Genomic DNA, 22,763 nt, shown 5'->3' on the forward strand with positions numbered 1-22,763 from the left:
TGATCATTTCTAATGGCATGTCTACATTTAGACGGATGACAATTAAGGATATGTTTTAAAAGCTTTTTTTGTCGTTATATTAAATACAAACTCCAAGCCTGAATAAAAAATATAATACATTCTGAGGATGTGTGAAAGGTCAAATTTGGCCAGCCGCAAAGACCAACAATCGCCATCGACTTACCCTCAAATATCAGTCAAAATGTAAACATTTTGATTCGTCTGTTGTTATAAATATTACGTGAAGCTTTATCTTATAACATTACACCACACACACAAAAAAAACTCTAAAGATTTCGGTACACGTTGAACCACACTGTGCATTTTCTCTAGAAAGATTACCACAATTTGGAATTCCAAGTTCTTGCTGGCAATTTCTTAATAAATAGCTCATTCCAAGTTGTGTTCCACCAGCAACACAGTATGGAGACCTTCGAGAAAGCGATGCGACTAACGAGGATTTGTCGTCTGCTGTACCAAGATTTTAAACGCAATCAATATCTGAGGACTTCTGAGAGATTTATATCATGCACGTCTTTTCGTTGTTAGTATTTTACGCTGTTTCAAAAGATATACTTGGCCAATTCGAAAATGAATAGGTGTCCCCAATTTTCGATAGCCAGCTAGATCCATGCTTCGGCACCAATTTACGTTCAGTCTTAGATCACCATTACGTCTTATATTAAATAGACCACGCCTACGAGGTTTTAGTCATTTGTTCGCTCACAGGCATGTCACTTTGGAGACCTCATGTCCGGAAAACTCGAAAAGAAGAAGTGGAAGTGTTTTGCAAGATTGCCTTTAGTCCTACATGTAAGACCTCGACGCTGATATTTATGTTGAGGCGTCAAGGTCTTACAGCCTAACTAACGGCGCTGTGTTTTGATGTCGACTAACATTGGTATGAAAGTCAAATTTTCAGGAATATTTCACACAGCTGACAACTAAATTAACGACGCTTTTCTACAAAGTCAAGTCATAATGTTTTATAGTCTGACAATACAAACCCGTTTGTTTGTACCCACCTACCGATTTAAATAATCGAAACCTTTAATGTGATAAAAAGTGCAAGGAACTTAGTCAATTAGTTCATTGATTTATAGTTTCTAACATGACTGGTAGAGTGGCCCAAACACCATCTCTTATGCGCGATTCATGCTTAACGGAAGTTTTTAGTGTAATAGACGGACGTGCCCGGATCCATTTCCAGTTTCTGGACAAGTCCATTTTCAGCAGGGGTGTATCACAACTACAGATGTACATACATAAGCCGTCTGTCTCCAATTTACAATGTCGATTCAAGCGGTTTAATTTCTATGTTCATATATGCAAAGGGATATAATTCCAAACTCTCAACGTTATGTAAGTTACGGAATTATCCGGCAATTGCCGAACAGGATGAACTACATCATTATGTGTCTGATGGAAATAAACTAGCCTATAGTGTACGCAATATGGCGCCGTGTTAGTATGGAAAGTCTTTAAAACATGAAATGGTGCAGGGGATGCCAGCATTAGTGCCATTCTGGTCACAGTCAGGTTAGAAATTATAAATCAATGATTCAATTGACTTAGTTCTGTGCACTTTTTATCATAATAAACGTTCTCTTTTTTGAAATTGGTGGGGGGGTACAAGCAAACAGGGCTGTAGAATTAGACTATAGTTAGACTTTACTTACTATGATGTCTTTTCTCTAATAAATTCAGATTCTCACAAAAGAAATGGACCTGTTTTCAGGTTTCATTGGCCTATATTTCAGTTGGCTGGAAAGAGATGAAAGCCTGGAATGCCGAAATTGGGTTAAGTTGAAATATTATTCTTTAACAAAATGAATAAAAATATTTTATGCCTATTGGAACTGTAAGCAACATTTCGTTTGATTCAGGAAACACATCCCCAACATGAAACTACTTACCTTGACTACCGTCGCATTGCAACAAATTCAAATGTATGTCAGAACATGAAAATGTGTCCATGTGCTATTATCATATTTTCATTCTGCCAGAATAAAAACAGCACAGTAAGTATATTAATTACACATAAATTAGTGGAAGAGTGTCGATATAGGCTGCCAAGTGTGTGAGTTGTTCCTGAAACTTTGACTACTCATTCCAATTTCATTGACATTGGAACATGCTATACAAGGCTGTTATTTGGATAGTAAGACAGAGCACTAAAACAAAAACAACATGTGCTGTGTGTAGCATGTTTTGATGTCGACTAACATCATAACGAAAGTCAAATTTTCAGGAATATCTCAAAACTGGCAATCAGTAACGGTGCTTTTCTACAAAGTAAAGTTAGCTGGAAAGCTCTGAAAGCCAGGAATGCTGAAAGCTAGGAATGCCAAAATTAGGTAGAGTTGAAATATTATTCTTTAATGAAATAAAAATATATATAAATACATTATGCCTATTGGAACTGTAAGCAACGTTTCATTTCGTTCAGGAAACATACCCCATATGAACTTGAACATACTTTGGCATACCTTGACTACCGTCAGATTCCAACAAATTCAAATGTATTTCAAAGGAACATAAAAATACGTCCATTTGCTAGTGTCAGATTTTGATTCCATCAGGATAAAAACAGCACTGTAAGTATATTAATGAAATATCAATTTGTGGAAGAGTGTCGATATGGGCTGCCAAGTGTGTGAGACATTCCTGGAACTTTGGCTCCTCGTTCCGATGTCAGCTGACATCAGAACATGCTATACAAGGCCATTATTTGAGTGGTAAGATGTAGCACTAAAACATAAATAACATGTGATGCATCTTATATTGTAGGACTAATTTATTATGTACTTCTGATAGAGGCACCGTTATAAAGTGAAGTTATTTGCATTTGCAACATGTACAGTGGAGAGAATGCTGGCATTCCTCAATGCTACTTTCATGTACTGCGACTTAAATTTTGTTCCATGTGGAAATTATGGACACTAAAGCAGACAGCTGATAAAAAATGACTTCTTCCATGTGCTTGAAAAATTAGCCTAAACTCTTGTTCAAGTCACATGGGTTTGCGCATTTATGAATTTTAAATTAAATATAAATTATTCTTTTAAAATTTAACACTAATTATCTTTAACCAAAGTCTATTCAATCCTGATTATTGAATGCCCTGCACCTTAACTTTCACCCAGAAACTTCCAGATGAAAATTATATACTGTACTTTGAAACATCAGTGGTTACAAATAAGAAATGTCTGGAAATTCTTTTTGTCTATTAGAGCATCAGTCCATTTGAGGGACTCCTGTTTTCTAAGTATCATTTGAAAACTGGTTTTGTAATTAAAATTCCAGTACCACTGGCGAGGATGAGGATTCTTATTACTATTCTCATGGTTCAACATTGGATATGAGGATGTCAAATTGCCCTCAAAATCACTGGATGAATGCTGATTAAACTTTGTATTTATGTTAGCCCTGGTGTGACCATCTGCATGTGTGTTGTAATTCCTGGTCCACATGCCTCATGTCCCACCATGGGGATCATGCATCAGGAATACAAATGTTTCAATTACAGTCTCATTTTAAAAAACATTCTGATAAAAGGTTTATATGTGCTGCCATAGCAGGAGGACACACAAGTTGTATGATGGAATTTGAATTATGGTCTCATGCTTGCAGTGGGGTAGGTGGTAGAGGGGAAAGGGTTTTACTATATGCAGTGAAAAACATGAGGATTGTCCTGGTGAGCCATTGCTGTAACTTTAGTTATTGTTACCACAGTAAAAGACCATCTTGAAAGACCACCCCTTCTGCCAAAAAGTTACTGTCTCTCAAAACAGTTCATAACACTGTTTAATCAATAAATCTGTGCACATAAAATCTGATCTCTCAAAACAGTTGGTTTCTTAAAGCACTGGTGTTTCAAAGCCATTTTTATTTGTATTTTTATTATTATTATTATTATTATCATTCTCAGCTGATGTCGCCTTGAGTAGTGGTGGGTCCAGTAAGGCCACAGAGGGCAGAGACCCACTCCCTTTATTTATGTCGGAAGACGTTCAAACATGGCTACAGAAAATGACAGGGTTTGACATTGAAAAGATCTGTGCACCAAGGCCCTTTGAGGCAGACAAACCAACATATAGACTTTTAACACAGGATGAGTTAGAAAAGGTATGACCTTCTTCACTTTGCTGACAAGTTTTCAGAATGGCAAATGCATGTGGTATAGTGAGTCCGAAGCTATATCTTGCTAGTTTTCAGTGTTTGTTTGTTAAATTTACTGATAAAAATACTTTATTCAGAACTCTTTTGCTGCAAGCTTTGAATGGTTGATGGGCAAGCTACACCACAAAATAAATGCTGCCATAAATTTATTTTTTGTAGCTCTACTGGTCATAACCAGAAGAGCTTATGGGATGGTCATCATTCCTTATCCATCAGTCTGTTCACACAAGTTTGTTAGTGCTACTCTGCCAAAGCTGCTTGGAGGATTGCCATAAAACTTTACACACATCTATCCCAATGTCGTGTTTGTCCTAACTGAAGATGGTGCTGCTGGGCCATCCATTTGGCCACAACAGCAGCCATCTTGAAAATCACTACTCTTCCAGAATAGATAGATGATTGTATAGCCCCATGTCCATCATGCATTGCCCAACCATCAATAATTGCTGGATAACAACCAGGAGTCTATATTTGTGAGCCACTTTAAATCGAATTTGGAATTTGGGTTTATATAGTTTGATAATGAACATGGTTCACAGATATTAATAAGGTCATCTTGCATCTAATTGGCAGATGTTCTTTCCACTCAGAAGGTCATATTTCTGATGCAGTTTTTATCAGATAAATATAATATACTTTTATAATTAAGATTTTCAGTGAGTTTGCTAATGAGATGCACACATTAATGAGGTGATCTTTTTTCTGAGGGACTCAGATTGTTACACCAGTGGAAGAAGTTTCTCTTACAGAGTTTGATCAGATTTGGAATAATTCATATATATCAAGATTTTGGGCAAGTTAGATAATGTATAACAGGGGTCGTACTACCAGGCGAAATGGGTGGCTTCGTCACCTAAAAAATTTAAACTTCGCCTTTTGTTGTTAGGAATGTGAAAATTACTTTGCCCTGTCATTTTCTTTAGACGTACATTGAGTTACTGTAGTATATAACCTTTGAGATGCATCCTCGCTGTAGCCAGGAAGTTCTGACAGTGTAGTGTTGTAGCCCAAGGTGAAATGTATTGTATGTATGTTGATACCAATTACACAAACACACTCACAGGCCTGCATTTTGAAAGCTGTCTGATCTTTAACTCTTTCCTGAGCAAATCATCAACACTCAATTCTGCTTGTTGTGCCTAACGTGTTGTGGAAGCTGAAAAACTTTGTAAGGTCATGGTTGATTTCTGACATTAATTTTGTGATAATACTAAAAAAGCAGTGAAGCAAATACTGTTCAACCAATACGTGATGTTACCACAAGTTTGTAGGCAAATAATAAAACAATACATTTGCAATACTATTAATGGATTGTTGTAACAAAGCTTGATTCAGTTGGAAATTAATTACTATGTTCTAATTTAAAGTCATGTGGCCAAAATACACTTAATGTATCTCCATCCAAACATACACACATACCGCTCTGGTGGCCTAAGTGGTTAGAGCATCTGTCTCAGATGCGGGAGGTCGTTGGTTAGAACCCTGGCCAAGTCATACCAAAGACTTACAAACAATGGTACTTGCAGCTGTCTCACTTGGCGCTCAGCAGTAAGAGATTAATGTTAGGACTGGTCGCCCTGGTGTCAGAATAATGTGACTGGGTTGGACATGTCTGCGGCATGATTCCCCAGTGCAGACATTGTAGCAGTATGACTGAAAAATTGTTAAAGCTATGTTAAAAATCCAAATCACACACTCACTCACACATTCACCATCCAAACATACTCTTTCAAATATAAATACAATTGGCATTGATATAATAATTTTAATATACATACAAAATATGTTTCTAATAAATATATAGCTTAATACTGATTTTTCAACTTAAAAATAAAGTACTGCTTAAAGCTAATTTTAAATGGATACTGAGAAATAGATGATATTGAACATGCTTGAAATACAGGCTGCTATGTTCCAGATCTGGCACAAGTTTGATAATTTGCTGGACTTGCACATTAACGAGGTGATCTTGCATAAAATTGACTGAGCTGGTTAACACTTTACAGACTTTTTAATCCAGTTTTGATAAAGTTCCAATATACAAACTTAATATTTCAATGATCTTGGTCAGTAATGAGTGAGATGCAGTGCATATTAATTATTAATAAAATTGTTTTTCATTTGATTGGCTGGAAGCAATAATTCTGCTCCAATTCAAGTCCAACTTGAAATATATGCTAATAGCATAAGATCTTGGATATAAAGGTCAGTAATAATGAGATACATGCATATTATTGAGTTGTTATTTCATTTGATTAGCTGAGCTTGTTTTCACTCATGAAGCCATAATTATGATCCAATTTTGATGAAACTATGAATAGATAGAGGATTTCAGATGGGTAATGATTTAAAATAATCATAATTTTAGATTAAAATAAAAAATGATTTAAATAATGTCCAGCAAATGATGGACATTACAGGGCTCGAAATTAGCGGTAGTCCGCTAGCCCGAGGCTAGCAGATTTCCTGTCAGACTAGTTACTTTCATAATGTTAATAGTCCGATGGGCTAGTAAGTTTCAGTTATCGATAGTCGGCATTTGTTTATGCATTCCCTAATAAAGACTTGACTTAGCAGATGTTCTGTAGAATCAAAGCAGTGGCCATTGTAAACACAGTCATAAAATATTAGCATGAGAAGATGAAGTCAATTTCTGCTTCGGAAAGGTGCGTTTCTATAACAAGAATCCATCCAATTTTGTGCATTTCACTTAACAGCGCAAATTTTGGTCCCATCATTAACAACGGAAGTTTGGTATTTGACCCTAATTAATCTGATAATGAATTAAATGAAAAAATGATGTGGTATCACACTTTATTCACTTGACCACAGTAACAAACTACAAAGCGGTATACCACACAAAAGAACATGGCAAAAACTACTTAAAGAAATTAGTTTGCATGTTTTTTGTTCACGATTTTTTTTTTTTTTTTTTGCTTGCCACCCAAACGCTTCAACAGTCACAAACAGGAAACTACATATTTTACATTTCCATCGAAATAATTATAAGAATTAGATCAATTTATTACGATTACGTTATTAACACATCCTTTCCATACAACTACTTTTTCTATGATGATAAGAATAGTTTTTAGATTTTTCCCTTACAAAAATGAACAAATAATTGAATACACATGGAGATATCCAAGCAGAATGCCATACATTTGTAGGGAATTAAAATCTCAGAGAATGGGAATCTAAGATTTGAAATTTTTTCACTTTATGATTAATTTCAACAATACATTGAGGTTTGATTAATTAGGAACAATTGCCAAACTTACGACTTATGATACCATAATTGGAGCTGTTAAATACAACATGCCGAGTGTCAGATGGCTTTGTTTGATGGGAACACACCTTTTCCAAGCTGAAACTAACACTATCTTCTGATGCTAATATTTTATAAGTGTTTACGATAACCACTGCTTTGATCATGCAGAACATCCGCTGAAGTTAAGTCTTCATTAGGGAGAGGCCATTTAATTGTGGAAGGGGGACAAAGACACGTGTTTTGAAATGTGTTTCTTGCTCTGACTTTTTTATATAAAGGACACTGTGCCATTCCTTTTCTTTCTTTAAATAATTCACATCAGCTATACTATAACAGCTTGTATTTCAAAACAAGGCACAATTCCCTCCTTATAAGACAGGCAAAATGTGGCATTTGATAGAAGGTGTTCAGCCACCAGAAAAAAAGCAAAAGTTGAAGGAGAGAATGATGAGGAATAATTCTTATGATAGGGAAAAGCGTAATGGAAAATTTCAGAAAGATGGACAAAAGAAAGGGAATGGCTGAATTATCACGAAGAAAGGAACGTTATATGGTGTAACTGTTGTATGCAATTCGCAAAAACAAACACACAGAAAACATCCAGTTTTGTTATGGGTTGTTCGAACTTTAAAACTGAATCGGTAAATGTACATGAAAGCTGTGTGACACTGTTTTGTGAACAGGACTAGTAAAGATTTGGCAGAACTAGTAAATTTCTCAATATACTCGTCCTTCTGGCTACAAAGAAATTTGTGTTAAATTCGAGCCCTGCATTATTTAATGAGTTATATAAATTTATTATTCTTTTTATCAAAGTTTTTATTTCAATAGAAGTTATTCAGATAAAAAGAAAAATTAATAATTTTGTTCATTCTGATGGATGCTGCACCTTTCATATGTTGTGCTTAAAAATTAGTCCCCAACAAAGTTGAAATAGCAAATTAAAGTAGATTAAACATTGTTGCAAACTATAAATCAAAGAATAAGCATCCATCCAAATAAACAGAACATTTTACAAAGACAAAATCATTTTTCAGCACAGAATATCTCATGTGTGTGATGTCAATTTGTTTGGTATGGTAAACAGTATTAATTAGTGTAGGCCTACACTACACAATCAGTTTTTACCCAGAAATATCACATCACATAAACATTACATTTTAGCAATATCCATATGAAAGGAAGATTACTGGATGCAGAAATTCCCATATTTACTGTAACGTATTTGTGACTGGAAATTGACAGTATTTGATTTGGAACAGTAGACTGCACAGAAGACCTAAACAAATTTTTTGTTTGAGTCAGATTTGCATCATATTTACTGTGCAAATATGTTGTGGTTGGATAAAGTTTGTTACGGTGGGAGGCAGCTTTATGTCCACATTCTTCTCTGAATATAGGTGAGTTTATTTACTTCTGTAAGTCAACATTAAAACCACACTTGTATATTGGATGGGTTCTGTGTTACAGTTATATCGTCCCACTCCACCTCACACACCTGCTATCAAATCAGTAATACCCAGTTTTACTCCTTATTGTTGTTCTTGTCTTGGAGTGTTACACCATTTGTTATATGGCAGTATTGTTATACATGACATAATGAACCCATGTGGGAGTAAATTGACCATATTGAGACATACACGAACATTTTCCCATAGATCCTTTTCATGACTGAAGTGGAAAAATGGCCATCAAAATTTTGATCGAAAACAAAAAATTCCAGAAGGCAGGGTTAAAAAGGTTTTCACACAATCACACCCAGTCAGTAAAGAGAATACCACACAGTAATTTCATGGGCTTATTTAGAACAATAAGAATGAATAAAGAGATATATAACACATTGTCATATCAAAAATCTGAATCTGCACATACTATAGGAAAACAATACCATCAGTGTGATAAGGTTTATGTGATCAAGACCTCACATACTATAGGAAAACAATACCATCCATGTGATAAGGCTTATGTGATCAAGACCTCACATACTATAGGAAAACAATACCATCTATGTGATAAGGCTTATGTGATCAAGACCTCACATACTATAGGAAAACAATACCATCAGTGTGATAAGGCTTATGTGATCAAGACCTCACATACTATAGGAAAACAATACCATCAGTGTGATAAGGCTTATGTGATCAAGACCTCACATACTATAGGAAAACAATGCCATCCATGTGATAAGGCTTATGTGATCAAGACCTCACATACTATAGGAAAACAATACCATCAATGTGATAAGGTTTATGTGATCAAGACCTCACATACTATAGGAAAACAATGCCATCCATGTGATAAGGCTTATGTGATCAAGACCTCACATACTATAGGAAAACAATGCCATCCATGTGATAAGGCTTATGTGATCAAGACCTCACATACTATAGGAAAACAATACCATCCATGTGATAAGGTTTATGTGATCAAGACTTCACATATTATAGGAAAACAATGCCATCAGTGTGATAAGGCTTATGTGATCAAGACTTCACATATTATAGGAAAACAATGCCATCAATGTGATAAGGCTTATGTGATCAAGACTTCACATATTATAGGAAAACAATGCCATCAATGTGATAAGGCTTATGTGATCAAGACTTCACATACTATAGGAAAACAATGCCATCAATGTGATAAGGCCTATGTGATCAAGACTTCACATACTATAGGAAAACAATACCATCTATGTGATAAGGCTTATGTGATCAAGACCTCACATATTATAGGAAAACAATGCCATCAATGTGATAAGGCCTATGTGATCAAGATTTCACATACTATAGGAAAAAACAATGCCATCAATGTGATAAGGCTTATGTGATCAAGACCTCACATATTATAGGAAAACAATGCCATCAATGTGATAAGGCTTATGTGATCAAGACTTCACATATTATAGGAAAACAATGCCATCAGTGTGATAAGGCTTATGTGATCAAGACTTCACATATTATAGGAAAACAATGCCATCAATGTGATAAGGCCTATGTGATCAAGATTTCACATACTATAGGAAAAAACAATGCCATCAATGTGATAAGGCTTATGTGATCAAGACTTCACATATTATAGGAAAACAATGCCATCAATGTGATAAGGCTTATGTGATCAAGACTTCACATATTATAGGAAAACAATGCCATCAATGTGATAAGGCTTATGTGATCAAGACTTCACATATTATAGGAAAACAATGCCATCAATGTGATAAGGCTTATGTGATCAAGACTTCACATATTATAGGAAAATAATGCCATCAATGTGATAAGGCCTATGTGATCAAGACTTCACATACTATAGGAAAACAATGCCATCAATGTGATAAGGCCTATGTGATCAAGACTTCACATATTATAGGAAAACAATGCCATCAATGTGATAAGGCTTATGTGATCAAGACCTCACATACTATAGGAAAACAATGCCATCAATGTGATAAGGCTTGTGTGATCAAGACCTCACATACTATAGGAAAACAATACCATCTTTGTGATAAGACTTATGTGATCAAGACCTCACATACTATAGGAAAACAATACCATCTATGTGATAAGGCTGATGTGATCAAGACCTCACATACTATAGCAAAACAATACCATCTATGTAATAAGGCTTACGTGATCAAGACCTAACATATTACAGGAAAACAATACCATCTATGTGATAAGGTTTATGTGATCAAGACCTCACGTATTATGGGAAAACAATGCCATCAATGTGATAAGGCTTATGCGATTAAGACCTCACATACTATAGGAAAACAATACCATCTATGTGATAAGGTTTATGTGATCAAGACCTCACATACTATAGGAAAACAATACCATCTATGTAATAAGGCTTATGTGATCAAGACCTCACATACTATAGGAAAACAATACCATCTATGTAATAAGGCTTATGTGATCAAGACCTCACATACTACAGGAAAACAATACCATCAGTGTGATAAGGCTTATGTGATCAAGACTTCACATATTATAGGAAAACAATACCATCAATGTGATAAGGCTTATGTGATCAAGACCTCACATACTATAGGAAAACAATACCATCTGTGTGATAAGGCTTACGTGATCAAGACCTCACATACTATAGGAAAACAATACATTCAATGTGATAAGGCTTATGTGATCAATACTTCACATACTATAGGAAAACAATACATTCAATGTGATAAGGCTTATGTGATCGAAACTTCACATACTATAGGAAAACAATACATTCAATGTGATAAGGCTTATGTGATCAAGACTTAACATACTATAGGAAAACAATACCATCAGTGTGATAAGGCTTATGTGATCAAGACCTCACATACTATAGGAAAACAATACCATCTGTGTGATAAGGCTTATGTGATCAAGACCTCACATACTATAGGAAAACAATACCATCTATGTGATAAGGCTTATGTGATCAAGATCTCACATACTATAGGAAAACAATACCATCAGTGTGATAAGGCTTATGTGATCAAGACCTCACATACTATAGGAAAACAATGCCATCTATGTGATAAGGCTTATGTGATCAAGACCTCACATACTATAGGAAAACAATGCCATCTTTGTAATAAGGCTTATGTGATCAAGACCTCACATACTATAGGAAAACAATACCATCTATGTGATAAGGCTTATGTGATCAAGATCTCACATACTATAGGAAAACAATACCATCAGTGTGATAAGGCTTATGTGATCAAGACCTCACATACTATAGGAAAACAATACCATCAGTGTGATAAGGCTTATGTGATCAAGACCTCACATACTATAGGAAAACAATACCATCAATGTGATAAGGCTTATGTGATCAAGACCTCACATATTATAGGAAAACAATACCATCAGTGTGATAAGGTTTATGTGATCAAGACCTCACATACTATAGGAAAACAATGCCATCCATGTGATAAGGCTTATGTGATCAAGACCTCACATACTATAGGAAAACAATACCATCAGTGTGATAAGGCTTATGTGATCAAGACCTCACATACTATAGGAAAACAATGCCATCCATGTGATAAGGCTTATGTGATCAAGACCTCACATACTATAGGAAAACAATACCATCAATGTGATAAGGTTTATGTGATCAAGACCTCACATACTATAGGAAAACAATGCCATCCATGTGATAAGGCTTATGTGGACAAGACCTCACATATTATAGGAAAACAATACCATCAATGTGATAAGGTTTATGTGATCAAGACCTCACATACTATAGGAAAACAATGCCATCCATGTGATAAGGCTTATGTGATCAAGACCTCACATACTATAGGAAAACAATGCCATCCATGTGATAAGGCTTATGTGATCAAGACCTCACATACTATAGGAAAACAATACCATCCATGTGATAAGGTTTATGTGATCAAGACTTCACATATTATAGGAAAACAATGCCATCAGTGTGATAAGGCTTATGTGATCAAGACCTCACATATTATAGGAAAACAATGCCATCAATGTGATAAGGCTTATGTGATCAAGACTTCACATATTATAGGAAAACAATGCCATCAATGTGATAAGGCTTATGTGATCAAGACTTCACATATTATAGGAAAACAATGCCATCAATGTGATAAGGCCTATGTGATCAAGACTTCACATACTATAGGAAAACAATGCCATCAATGTGATAAGGCCTATGTGATCAAGATTTCACATATTATAGGAAAACAATGCCATCAATGTGATAAGGCTTATGTGATCAAGACCTCACATACTATAGGAAAACAATACCATCTTTGTGATAAGACTTATGTGATCAAGACCTCACATACTATAGGAAAACAATACCATCTATGTGATAAGGCTGATGTGATCAAGACCTCACATACTATAGCAAAACAATACCATCTATGTAATAAGGCTTATGTGATCAAGACCTAACATATTACAGGAAAACAATACCATCTATGTGATAAGGTTTATGTGATCAAGGCCTCACATATTACGGGAAAACAATGCCATCAATGTGATAAGGCTTATGCGATTAAGACCTCACATACTATAGGAAAACAATACCATCTATGTGATAAGGTTTATGTGATCAAGACCTCACATACTATAGGAAAACAATACCATCTATGTAATAAGGCTTATGTGATCAAGACCTCACATACTATAGGAAAACAATACCATCTATGTAATAAGGCTTATGTGATCAAGACCTCACATACTACAGGAAAACAATACCATCAGTGTGATAAGGCTTATGTGATCAAGACTTCACATATTATAGGAAAACAATACCATCAATGTGATAAGGCTTATGTGATCAAGACCTCACATACTATAGGAAAACAATACCATCTGTGTGATAAGGCTTACGTGATCAAGACCTCACATACTATAGGAAAACAATACATTCAATGTGATAAGGTTTATGTGATCAAGACTTCACATACTATAGGAAAACAATACATTCAATGTGATAAGGCTTATGTGATCAAGACTTAGCATACTATAGGAAAACAATACCATCAGTGTGATAAGGCTTATGTGATCAAGACCTCACATACTATAGGAAAACAATACCATCTATGTGATAAGGCTTATGTGATCAAGACCTCACATACTATAGGAAAACAATACCATCTATGTGATAAGGCTTATGTGATCAAGATCTCACATACTATAGGAAAACAATACCATCAGTGTGATAAGGCTTATGTGATCAAGACCTCACATACTATAGGAAAACAATGCCATCTATGTGATAAGGCTTATGTGATCAAGACTTCACATATTATAGGAAAACAATGCCATCAATGTGATAAGGCTTATATGATCAAGACTTCACATATTATAGGAAAACAATGCCATCATTGTGATAAGGCTTATGTGATCAAGACTTCACATACTATAGGAAAACAATGCCATCAATGTGATAAAGCCTATGTGATCAAGACTTCACATATTATAGGAAAACAATGCCATCAATGTGATAAGGCTTATGTGATCAAGACCTCACATACTATAGGAAAACAATACCATCTATGTGATAAGGTTTATGTGATCAAGACCTCACATACTACAGGAAAACAATACCATCTATGTGATAAGGCTTATGTGATCAAGACCTCACATACTATAGGAAAACAATACCATCTTTGTAATAAGGCTTATGTGATCAAGACCTCACATACTATAGGAAAACAATACCATCTATGTGATAAGGCTTATGTGATCAAGATCTCACATACTGTAGGAAAACAATACCATCAGTGTGATAAGGCTTATGTGATCAAGACCTCACATACTATAGGAAAACAATACCATCTATGTGATAAGGCTTATGTGATCAAGACCTCACATACTATAGGAAAACAATACCATCAGTGTGATAAGGCTTATGTGATCAAGACCTCACATACTATAGGAAAACAATACCATCTATGTGATAAGGCTTATGTGATCAAGACCTCACATACTATAGGAAAACAATACCATCAGTGTGATAAGGCTTATGTGATCAAGACCTCACATACTATAGGAAAACAATACCATCTATGTGATAAGGCTTATGTGATCAAGATCTCACATACTATAGGAAAACAATACCATCAGTGTGATGAGGCTTATGTGATCAAGACCTCACATACTATAGGAAAACAATACCATCTATGTAATAAGGTTTATGTGATCAAGACCTCACATACTACAGGAAAACAATACCATCTATGTGATAAGGCTGATGTGATCAAGACCTCACATACTATAGGAAAACAATACCATCTATGTGATAAGGCTGATGTGATCAAGACCTGACATACTACAGGAAAACAATACCATCTTTGTGATAAGGCTGATGTGATCAAGACTTCACATACTACAGGAAAACAATACCATCTTTGTGATAAGGTTTATGTGATCAAGACCTCACTTGAGTTCAATAATGCATGAGATACTAGTATCATGTTCTTGCATGTCATCGCTACCACTCTAGAGAGTGTCTTTCTGATCCAGACTTGGTAGATAAGCTTAAATCCGTAAGGTCTTGGACAGTTATAATTATGGGAAGATGTATAACATGTATATCAATTAGTGGGGTGAGTGCGACTGATTGACTTGTCTAGTCAACACTTGAGCAACTTTATTTCTGACCATGTTTTTATCAAATGTGGTAATTTGGCATATATCATCAGGATATATGATGTATTTAATTATGACCAAGATTTATTGATACTAAGATAGAGATCTTGCATTTGATTGGCTGATCTCGTTACCACTTCAAAGACTTGATCTTCAATAATTCTTGATAGTGTCCATCGATTCTCACAGACTTTACTATTGTGTTTTTTATTTTCAAGGTCTTTGAGTACTTTGAATACAATCAAGAAATTATGCATTAATATTTAGAACAGATTTTTATCAGCTTAGAAAATTGTTTAAGAAAAGGTCAAATCAGCATGAGATACAAGGTTTGGGAAATAGTTTATGTAGGTTGTGCTTTTATTATACTGCCCTACCAATTCCATTGAGTGAGAGGGTCAGCTGTTTTATGAGTGATATAAGGTTGACATCTGCATCTTGTTTTGTTTTTCCTTTTGTGTTCTTTAGATCTTTCAGTATGATTCATTTTTTCATTATAGGAAAAAGAAAGAGCTATTCAGATTGCAAAAAGAAGAATTCAGATGCCTCCAGTGATGAAGATGAGAGACGGAACATCAAAAGTTCTACAGAAGGATCCAGATCTCAATATGTTCTCCAATGCGAAACATGTCTTTACTGATATTTCCTTTGGGCTTAAAGATCGTGTACGTCATATTTAAAGCTTTGATGTTAATATCCTCATGCTGTAGTGTGAAGTTTGAAGATGTTGTGATATCCTTTATGCACTGTTTCTGACTACATTTCCTTCTAAGCCACCAGGTTGAAATTCCCTTGATAGTTTTAGTATGCATAATATTATGATGGTAACTCAATGCCAGGGTAGGTATTCCTGATGAAGATGGTAGTAGGTGGTCTCAGAGAGTATGTATGGTTCTTGGCATCCTTTCCTGGGATTTTTAGGAATATGTATTATTCTTGGCATCTTCTCTTGGGGTCTCTGCTAGTATGTATTATTCTTAGCATCCTCCCCTGGTGGGATTTTGGGAAGTAAGTCTGATTCTTTGTATCCTCCATTGAGGTCTCTGTGTGTGGGACTTGTTCTTGGCATCTTCCCCTGAGGTCTCCGGGAGTGTGTATTATTCTTTGCATCCTCCCCAAAGGTCTCTGAGATTGGGTCAGAAATGAAATATACAAGAAATTCAATTAGTGACAGTTTCAAGTCTTTTGTTTACCATACTTTACAGTATGCAGAAAGTCTACTTAGCATTTTTCACTCACACGGACGGTGGATGATGCTGTTTTGTATAGCTCAGTGAACTATACCTGTGAAATCTCCAGTCTCTAGCTGTACTTCTTTTACCAAGTGTAACTTTCATATGATTCTCCAAGATTAGGTTTTATGTGACCAGTTTGTGGATTAACTCCATATTCCAAAAAGATTCACTGCAGACAGTAAAAGCATGGGTCATAAATCAGTTAATTGTAGCACACAACAGCACAGTGTAGCTCAGACCTGACTCCAACATTAAATTCTGAAGGAGGATGCATAAGGGCTATTCTTTATCCCTTAGAGTGAAGGGGAATCCTTGTGTTTTAGATGGCCTGCCATGCAGCTCTTATGCTTCCAAAGCAAATTTAAAAAACATACAAGGTAGTTATTCCAGTAGAAGCCCTCCACCCTTTTTTTTCCACAAAAAAAGAAATTTCTTCTTTATTGAGGCTTATAGATCTATATATTTCCATTAGTCCAAATAATTAACACTACCTGAGTAATCCAACAACTCATAGCAAAATCGAAACAATTTACAAATGTTTCCAGTGAAACTGTGATGTATGGTATTCAACACCTACCCACCACCCCCACCCCCGGAAATTGCACCCCCACCCCAAGGGCATCAGTTAGGATAAGTATGGTACATCTGATTAAGTAGTGTATTTATGTCCATTTCATTCCTGATGAAGATAATTTGGCCTTCTGTCTCTTGCCTTTGTAATGAATACTACATCTGACTTCAAGCTAAGGATGTTTTTGTTTTTTCAGTGGTGAGTGTTCTTTAGAGCCTCCTCTCACCTGATTATTAGATAATAAATATCTTGCCCAACATTTTAATTCCATTTTTATGAAGAAAAATAATTATATTTCAGAAACGTTTTATTGTTGTGCGAGAACCAGATGGCACCCTGCGCACTGCTACAGATAAAGAGCGTGACAGGTTGAACCAAATTTACAATCCTCAGGAGGGGAAAGCACCAGTCATGCCCCGAATGTTTGAGGAGGAATACTTAGAGGTAAAGAAGATGAAGTGTGTTAGAGTAATAACGAGATTTCTAACTTAGAGGTCATTGAAAACCACAACCTCTCATCAGTTATCAGGACATCATTGAGATGACTTTTTGTGTAACACATTCTCATGTCAGCAACCTTGAAAAACATGAAGCCTCCAGAAACTCAGACAAATATTTTGGACTGCAGCATTATGACATTTTGAAGTTCTGCTGTACTTCATTTTTAAGATAGCAAAATTATGACTTTATCAGTGCTTTAAAAAAAAAATATAAGCAATTAAAATATTTGCTGAAAGGATCTTGACAATGGTTGAATTATTTGAGACTATTAAAGATCAGTTCGGCATGATTCTGAGATATTTCCATTCATCTTAGTCAATCACATTTATTCATACAGAAAACCAATTCTTACCTTAAAATATGTTGAGTCTAACAAGTGAAAATTATTATATTTTGATACATAGTTTGTTGTGTTAGAAGCATGGGAAAAAAAGAAGGGACATATTGTAATGGGCAGGAAGTCTAGCCATGTAAGTTTCTCTGTAAATGAAGTTCATTATCTACTGTAGGGCAACCCTTTCTGACACTCTCAAGTTATATTGGGGTGCTGCCATTGAGTTAGAACCAAATCTTTCTGATCACATCAGGCACTTTGAGCTTCAGAGACCAGTATCTCATGCATTCTTTGGGCATTGTTCAAAATCTCCATATGAACCATTGAGTGATTATCCCTTTGAGAACTTTACCTTTATGAACCATTGAGTGATTATCCCTTTGAGAACTTTATCCATATGAACCATTGAGTGATTATCCCTTTGAGTACTTTATCCATATGAACCACTGAGTGATTATCCCTTTGAGAACTTTACCCTTATGAACCACTGAGTGATTATCCTTTTGAGAACTTTATCCATATGAACCATTGAGTGATTATCCCTTTGAGAACTTTACCCTTATGAACCATTGAGTGATTACCCCTTTGAGAACTTTACCCTTATGAACCACTGAGTGATTATCCCTTTGAGAACTTTATCCATATGAACCATTGAGTGATTATCCCTTTGAGAACTTTACCCTTATGATGGATTTCCTGCTCTGCTTAGGCTAAGCAAGCTTAATGCCTTGTCAGTAGAAAAGCATTATATTTGTTTCAATAGTAATTATGATTCAGTTTCATTTTTTTTTTGCCAACCTGGGTTTCTGGCTAAGAATTGGCTATCTTCAGTAGCTCCACAGCTTATTGATATCACCAATCTCAGCCATATATGTTGCTGGGGATGATCAATATAGGCTCCTTAGGACTTCAAGGTTAATCTTCTGAGTAAAAAAGGAAGAGTCAGAAATGCATCTTTCTACATAATAAGGGTTCCCCTGATATTTTGGCATCTACTGTGTCCATATGAATTGTCCTAACTAGCAAGAGAGGGAACATTCTTACATGAGAATGAAACCCCATGAAGTTTGGACTGTTTCTACATATTGGGCCGTTTTGAATCACTCCTCTTTGGATCATGAGACCCACCTTCTGGCAGTCACACATGACCTTCATCTATCTTCGATCTTTGGCACATCAATGTAGCTGCTTTTTGTTATGTTGGGTGCTACAGTAACAGCACAAGGAGTGGTGACCCAGCTTTCTACCAGCTTACAGTAGTGAACACTCCTACCATACAAGTACAATATTTTTTATTCCAGAATTGATGAAGCCATCAGCCTCCCCAATAATGGGTTAATTCAGCAATGCAATAGTAGCAGCTGTTTTATTGGGGGTAGGGGTTCAGGTTAAACTAATTTTAAGTATATGATGCTTACATGCTACTATTGCAGATATTCCTTACTCCCAACACACTCGTATGTCATGTACTCTGTTATGGTAAAGAAGGATAGTTTTATGTGTATTGGCTCTTTCGGCATGGAGTGATGAGTGGTCTTCAACAGATGTTGTAAACCACTCCCTTGTAGCTGAGCCATGTCTGCCTCCTGGCTTCAACCTTCCATGACATTTGTGGACCATTTACAGACAGGATAGGGTTTTGTGCAGTCAACCTTGTCCGATTGGGCCAGACCAGTAACTCTTCCTGTAGCTGTGGAGCTCGACTGACCATGTCACGCATGTGAACAACTGTCCAGTGACAAAGTTCCCTGGTGGACTGCAGGCTCTGCACCTTGTTGATGATGATGCTGTTAAATAGTGGGGCATGCACTGCACATGATAGATAAATAATGAATAATTGGCTGTGATGCAGGAGTCCGACAGGGGGGATAATTTAAGTTAGACAGTGGACTGTGAGACCTGGAAAAATAAAGAAGTGCTGTAGAAGCAGATAAGTATTACATAATTGAAATTAGTTTTCTCATCCAACCAATCTCACTGCAGTTACATCTTAAATTAACATCTGACAAAGTGTGCATTTTGCACTCCAGTCTTATCATAAGAATGGACTGGATTATACACCAATCCTTCTATCCAATGTATGATCCTTCTTGTCAACTCCCACTTACGTGGCCATACAACATTTTTTAAAGTGGTTTTTCTTGTTGCTAAAAGCTAACTTGGGTGGACTGGATTTGTAGGGTAGTGGTCACACTTATAATGTGTTATGATTGGTTAAGAATTATCAAAGAAACATATTTTAAATTGCTTTCTATTACTTGTGTTGTGCATGATTTTGAGATAATTGTTTTAAAGCATTTTATTATAACTGAGGATAAACTTTTGTAAATATAATTTGACTTAAGGCATCATGCTATTGATATAGAAGGAAGGGTTTTAAAAGAACAGATATACTGGGAACAAAATTTAATGAATTTTTTTCTTCTGTGTCAAAAAGCAATATCAATTATGGTTTGTAAGATTAAATGGGTATATGATACAGAAATATAGAATGAACAGCTATATCAAATGCCAGGTCAAGTTTGTATGATTAAATGTATATGTAATAAACAATATTTCCACATCATGAGTGAAATATCTCCTTGTATCTACTACAATGAACATAGATTTTCTTTTTATCATATATTTTAAGGCAAAAAGTATCAATTTGTGTGGATATTTTCCTGTGTTCTATGCAAATGTGCTCAAGAACTGCATTGCTACATTTAATAAAAGGAAGTTTTAAATTTTTACAATAATTTAGGTCAATGACCTTCAGCAATTTTATAATGTTCTAATTAGAATGCTTCAGATTGTGTATTTTATGAGATTATTGACTGCTTTCATGTAGATATGATGAGATTAATTATTTTTGTTAACACATTTCTTGTGTGGATTGATGCAGGGAATATTGTTGGGGTGCATGCACTTGGGAAGCATCACACAGCCATCGCATGTGATAGATTTCACATCATTACTTCTATAAACAAAACATTTTAGTGATTGTTTGTTTACTTGTATGGAATTTGATGCTTTTTCTTGGTGATTTTTGCATTCCATTGTGAACTTATGGCCTTAGCAAGCTTGCAGTTTATTTCAGTAAAGATGCTGCACCAAATTTTGACTGCCACTTAATTTTGATTTGGAATCAGCGCTCATCAGTGCCCAATTTCTATGTCATTTACAGACGTGAGCATAATTAATTTGAAACTTAACGCAGTTTTATTATTATTATTTTAATCAAGGGTTTTGCCTAAATATGTCAATTTGTCACTGTGTAAATTGTATATATGACTGTATGGGTGCTGCAGAATATTGAATAGCAACATGTCATTTAAATTTGCATGATTCATGTAGACAACTAAATTGTTAAAATGTTAATACTTGAAGCCTACATTTTATTGTTCAGAGTTTGTTTACTTTTTATAGTGCATCCTTATTGATTTCATCTATGCATAATAGAGGGTCCACTATACTGCCACATTTTTAAATCTGTTTAGCCTGTGAGAACGACAGAGAGGAAAACGAAGAAAAATGAAACGGGCCTAAATATGGAAATAAGATTTGAATAACATGCATAAGGACACATATTTCCTGAATGTGAAGGACAGATATATTGCCACTATGGCAATATCATTTTTCTCCTGTTGACGTATTTCAAGATCACATTATGAAATATATAATAAACATGAATATAAAAAGAAAGTATTGTTCACTAGTGTCAAATGTGTATTAAGTTTCATTGAGATAATGTTAAATAATTTGGGAGTTTTGCTCCAGACATATGAGTGAATAATTGATGGATGGATGGACACATTAAAAATATTGAAGCTGAGGAAAAGTGATTAGACAAAAGAAAGCTGATATGTGGACCAAATGTCCGGGATATCTTCAACAGTTTTTAAGTTGCAAAAATCTAAGTAGGGAGGATGGATAGATGAACAGAAAGTTTAATTTGTGAACCAAGTTTCATTAATGCATCTTGCTTTTATAATTATACTACAGAACCAAAGGGTAATTAATGGCTGCACAGAGAAATGGACCATGTGAATTTCTGTATCCCCCATTAACTTGGTCAAGTGGGAGATAACTACATTTCTTGACTTTTTTGACAAAATCAGTTTGTAACAGTTAATCACAATGAACATCCTCAAATTCTCAAACATTAGACACTTGCTAAGAGAGGTTTTGTTCAAGGGAGGTGATCATTATGGGAGATTGCCCTATGTTGTTTAGTATATTGTGTTTGAAAGTACATAACTACTTTTGGCCAATAATCAATAAATAAACAAATAATTCTTTTTTTTTCTTTCCAGAAAATTCTTGAGAAGGAGAAGTACAGGTATATTCTAGACAGAGCATGTCTGCAATTTGACCCAGATAATCCTGATTTTATTCGGGTAAGTTTACCTCAGCTTGCTTTCCCTGGCTTTAGAGTGTCTTTGCATTGTACGTTGGACAAATGATATTGAAATTATAACAGTTTGAATTTGTACATATCATTCATTGAATCTTAGAACTACCTTGGTGTCAAATCATCATTGTACCCAGCTGCCACATGGTTAGA

The 22,763-nt window shown here is 35.3% G+C and overlaps 1 protein-coding gene across 1 annotated transcript in view; it reads left to right on the top strand.

Moving 5' to 3' along the window:
* The first annotated feature begins 405 nt into the window (after nt 1-405).
* LOC149782308 (small ribosomal subunit protein mS22-like) overlaps nt 406-22,763 on the top strand; it is a 41,582-nt gene continuing 19,224 nt past the window's right edge. Inside the window, exons 1-5 of the mRNA XM_089933688.1 lie at nt 406-544; nt 3,932-4,128; nt 16,077-16,241; nt 17,683-17,826; nt 22,513-22,596. Of these exons, the coding sequence (XP_089789814.1) occupies nt 424-544; nt 3,932-4,128; nt 16,077-16,241; nt 17,683-17,826; nt 22,513-22,596 (711 nt within the window). The 5' untranslated portion in view covers nt 406-423. The remainder of the gene's footprint in view (nt 545-3,931; nt 4,129-16,076; nt 16,242-17,682; nt 17,827-22,512; nt 22,597-22,763) is intronic.

This window comes from Sinohyriopsis cumingii, chromosome 15, assembly GCF_028554795.1.
Source record: "Sinohyriopsis cumingii isolate HCF-2022 chromosome 15, ASM2855479v2, whole genome shotgun sequence".
Lineage (NCBI taxonomy): Eukaryota > Metazoa > Mollusca > Bivalvia > Unionida > Unionidae > Sinohyriopsis > Sinohyriopsis cumingii.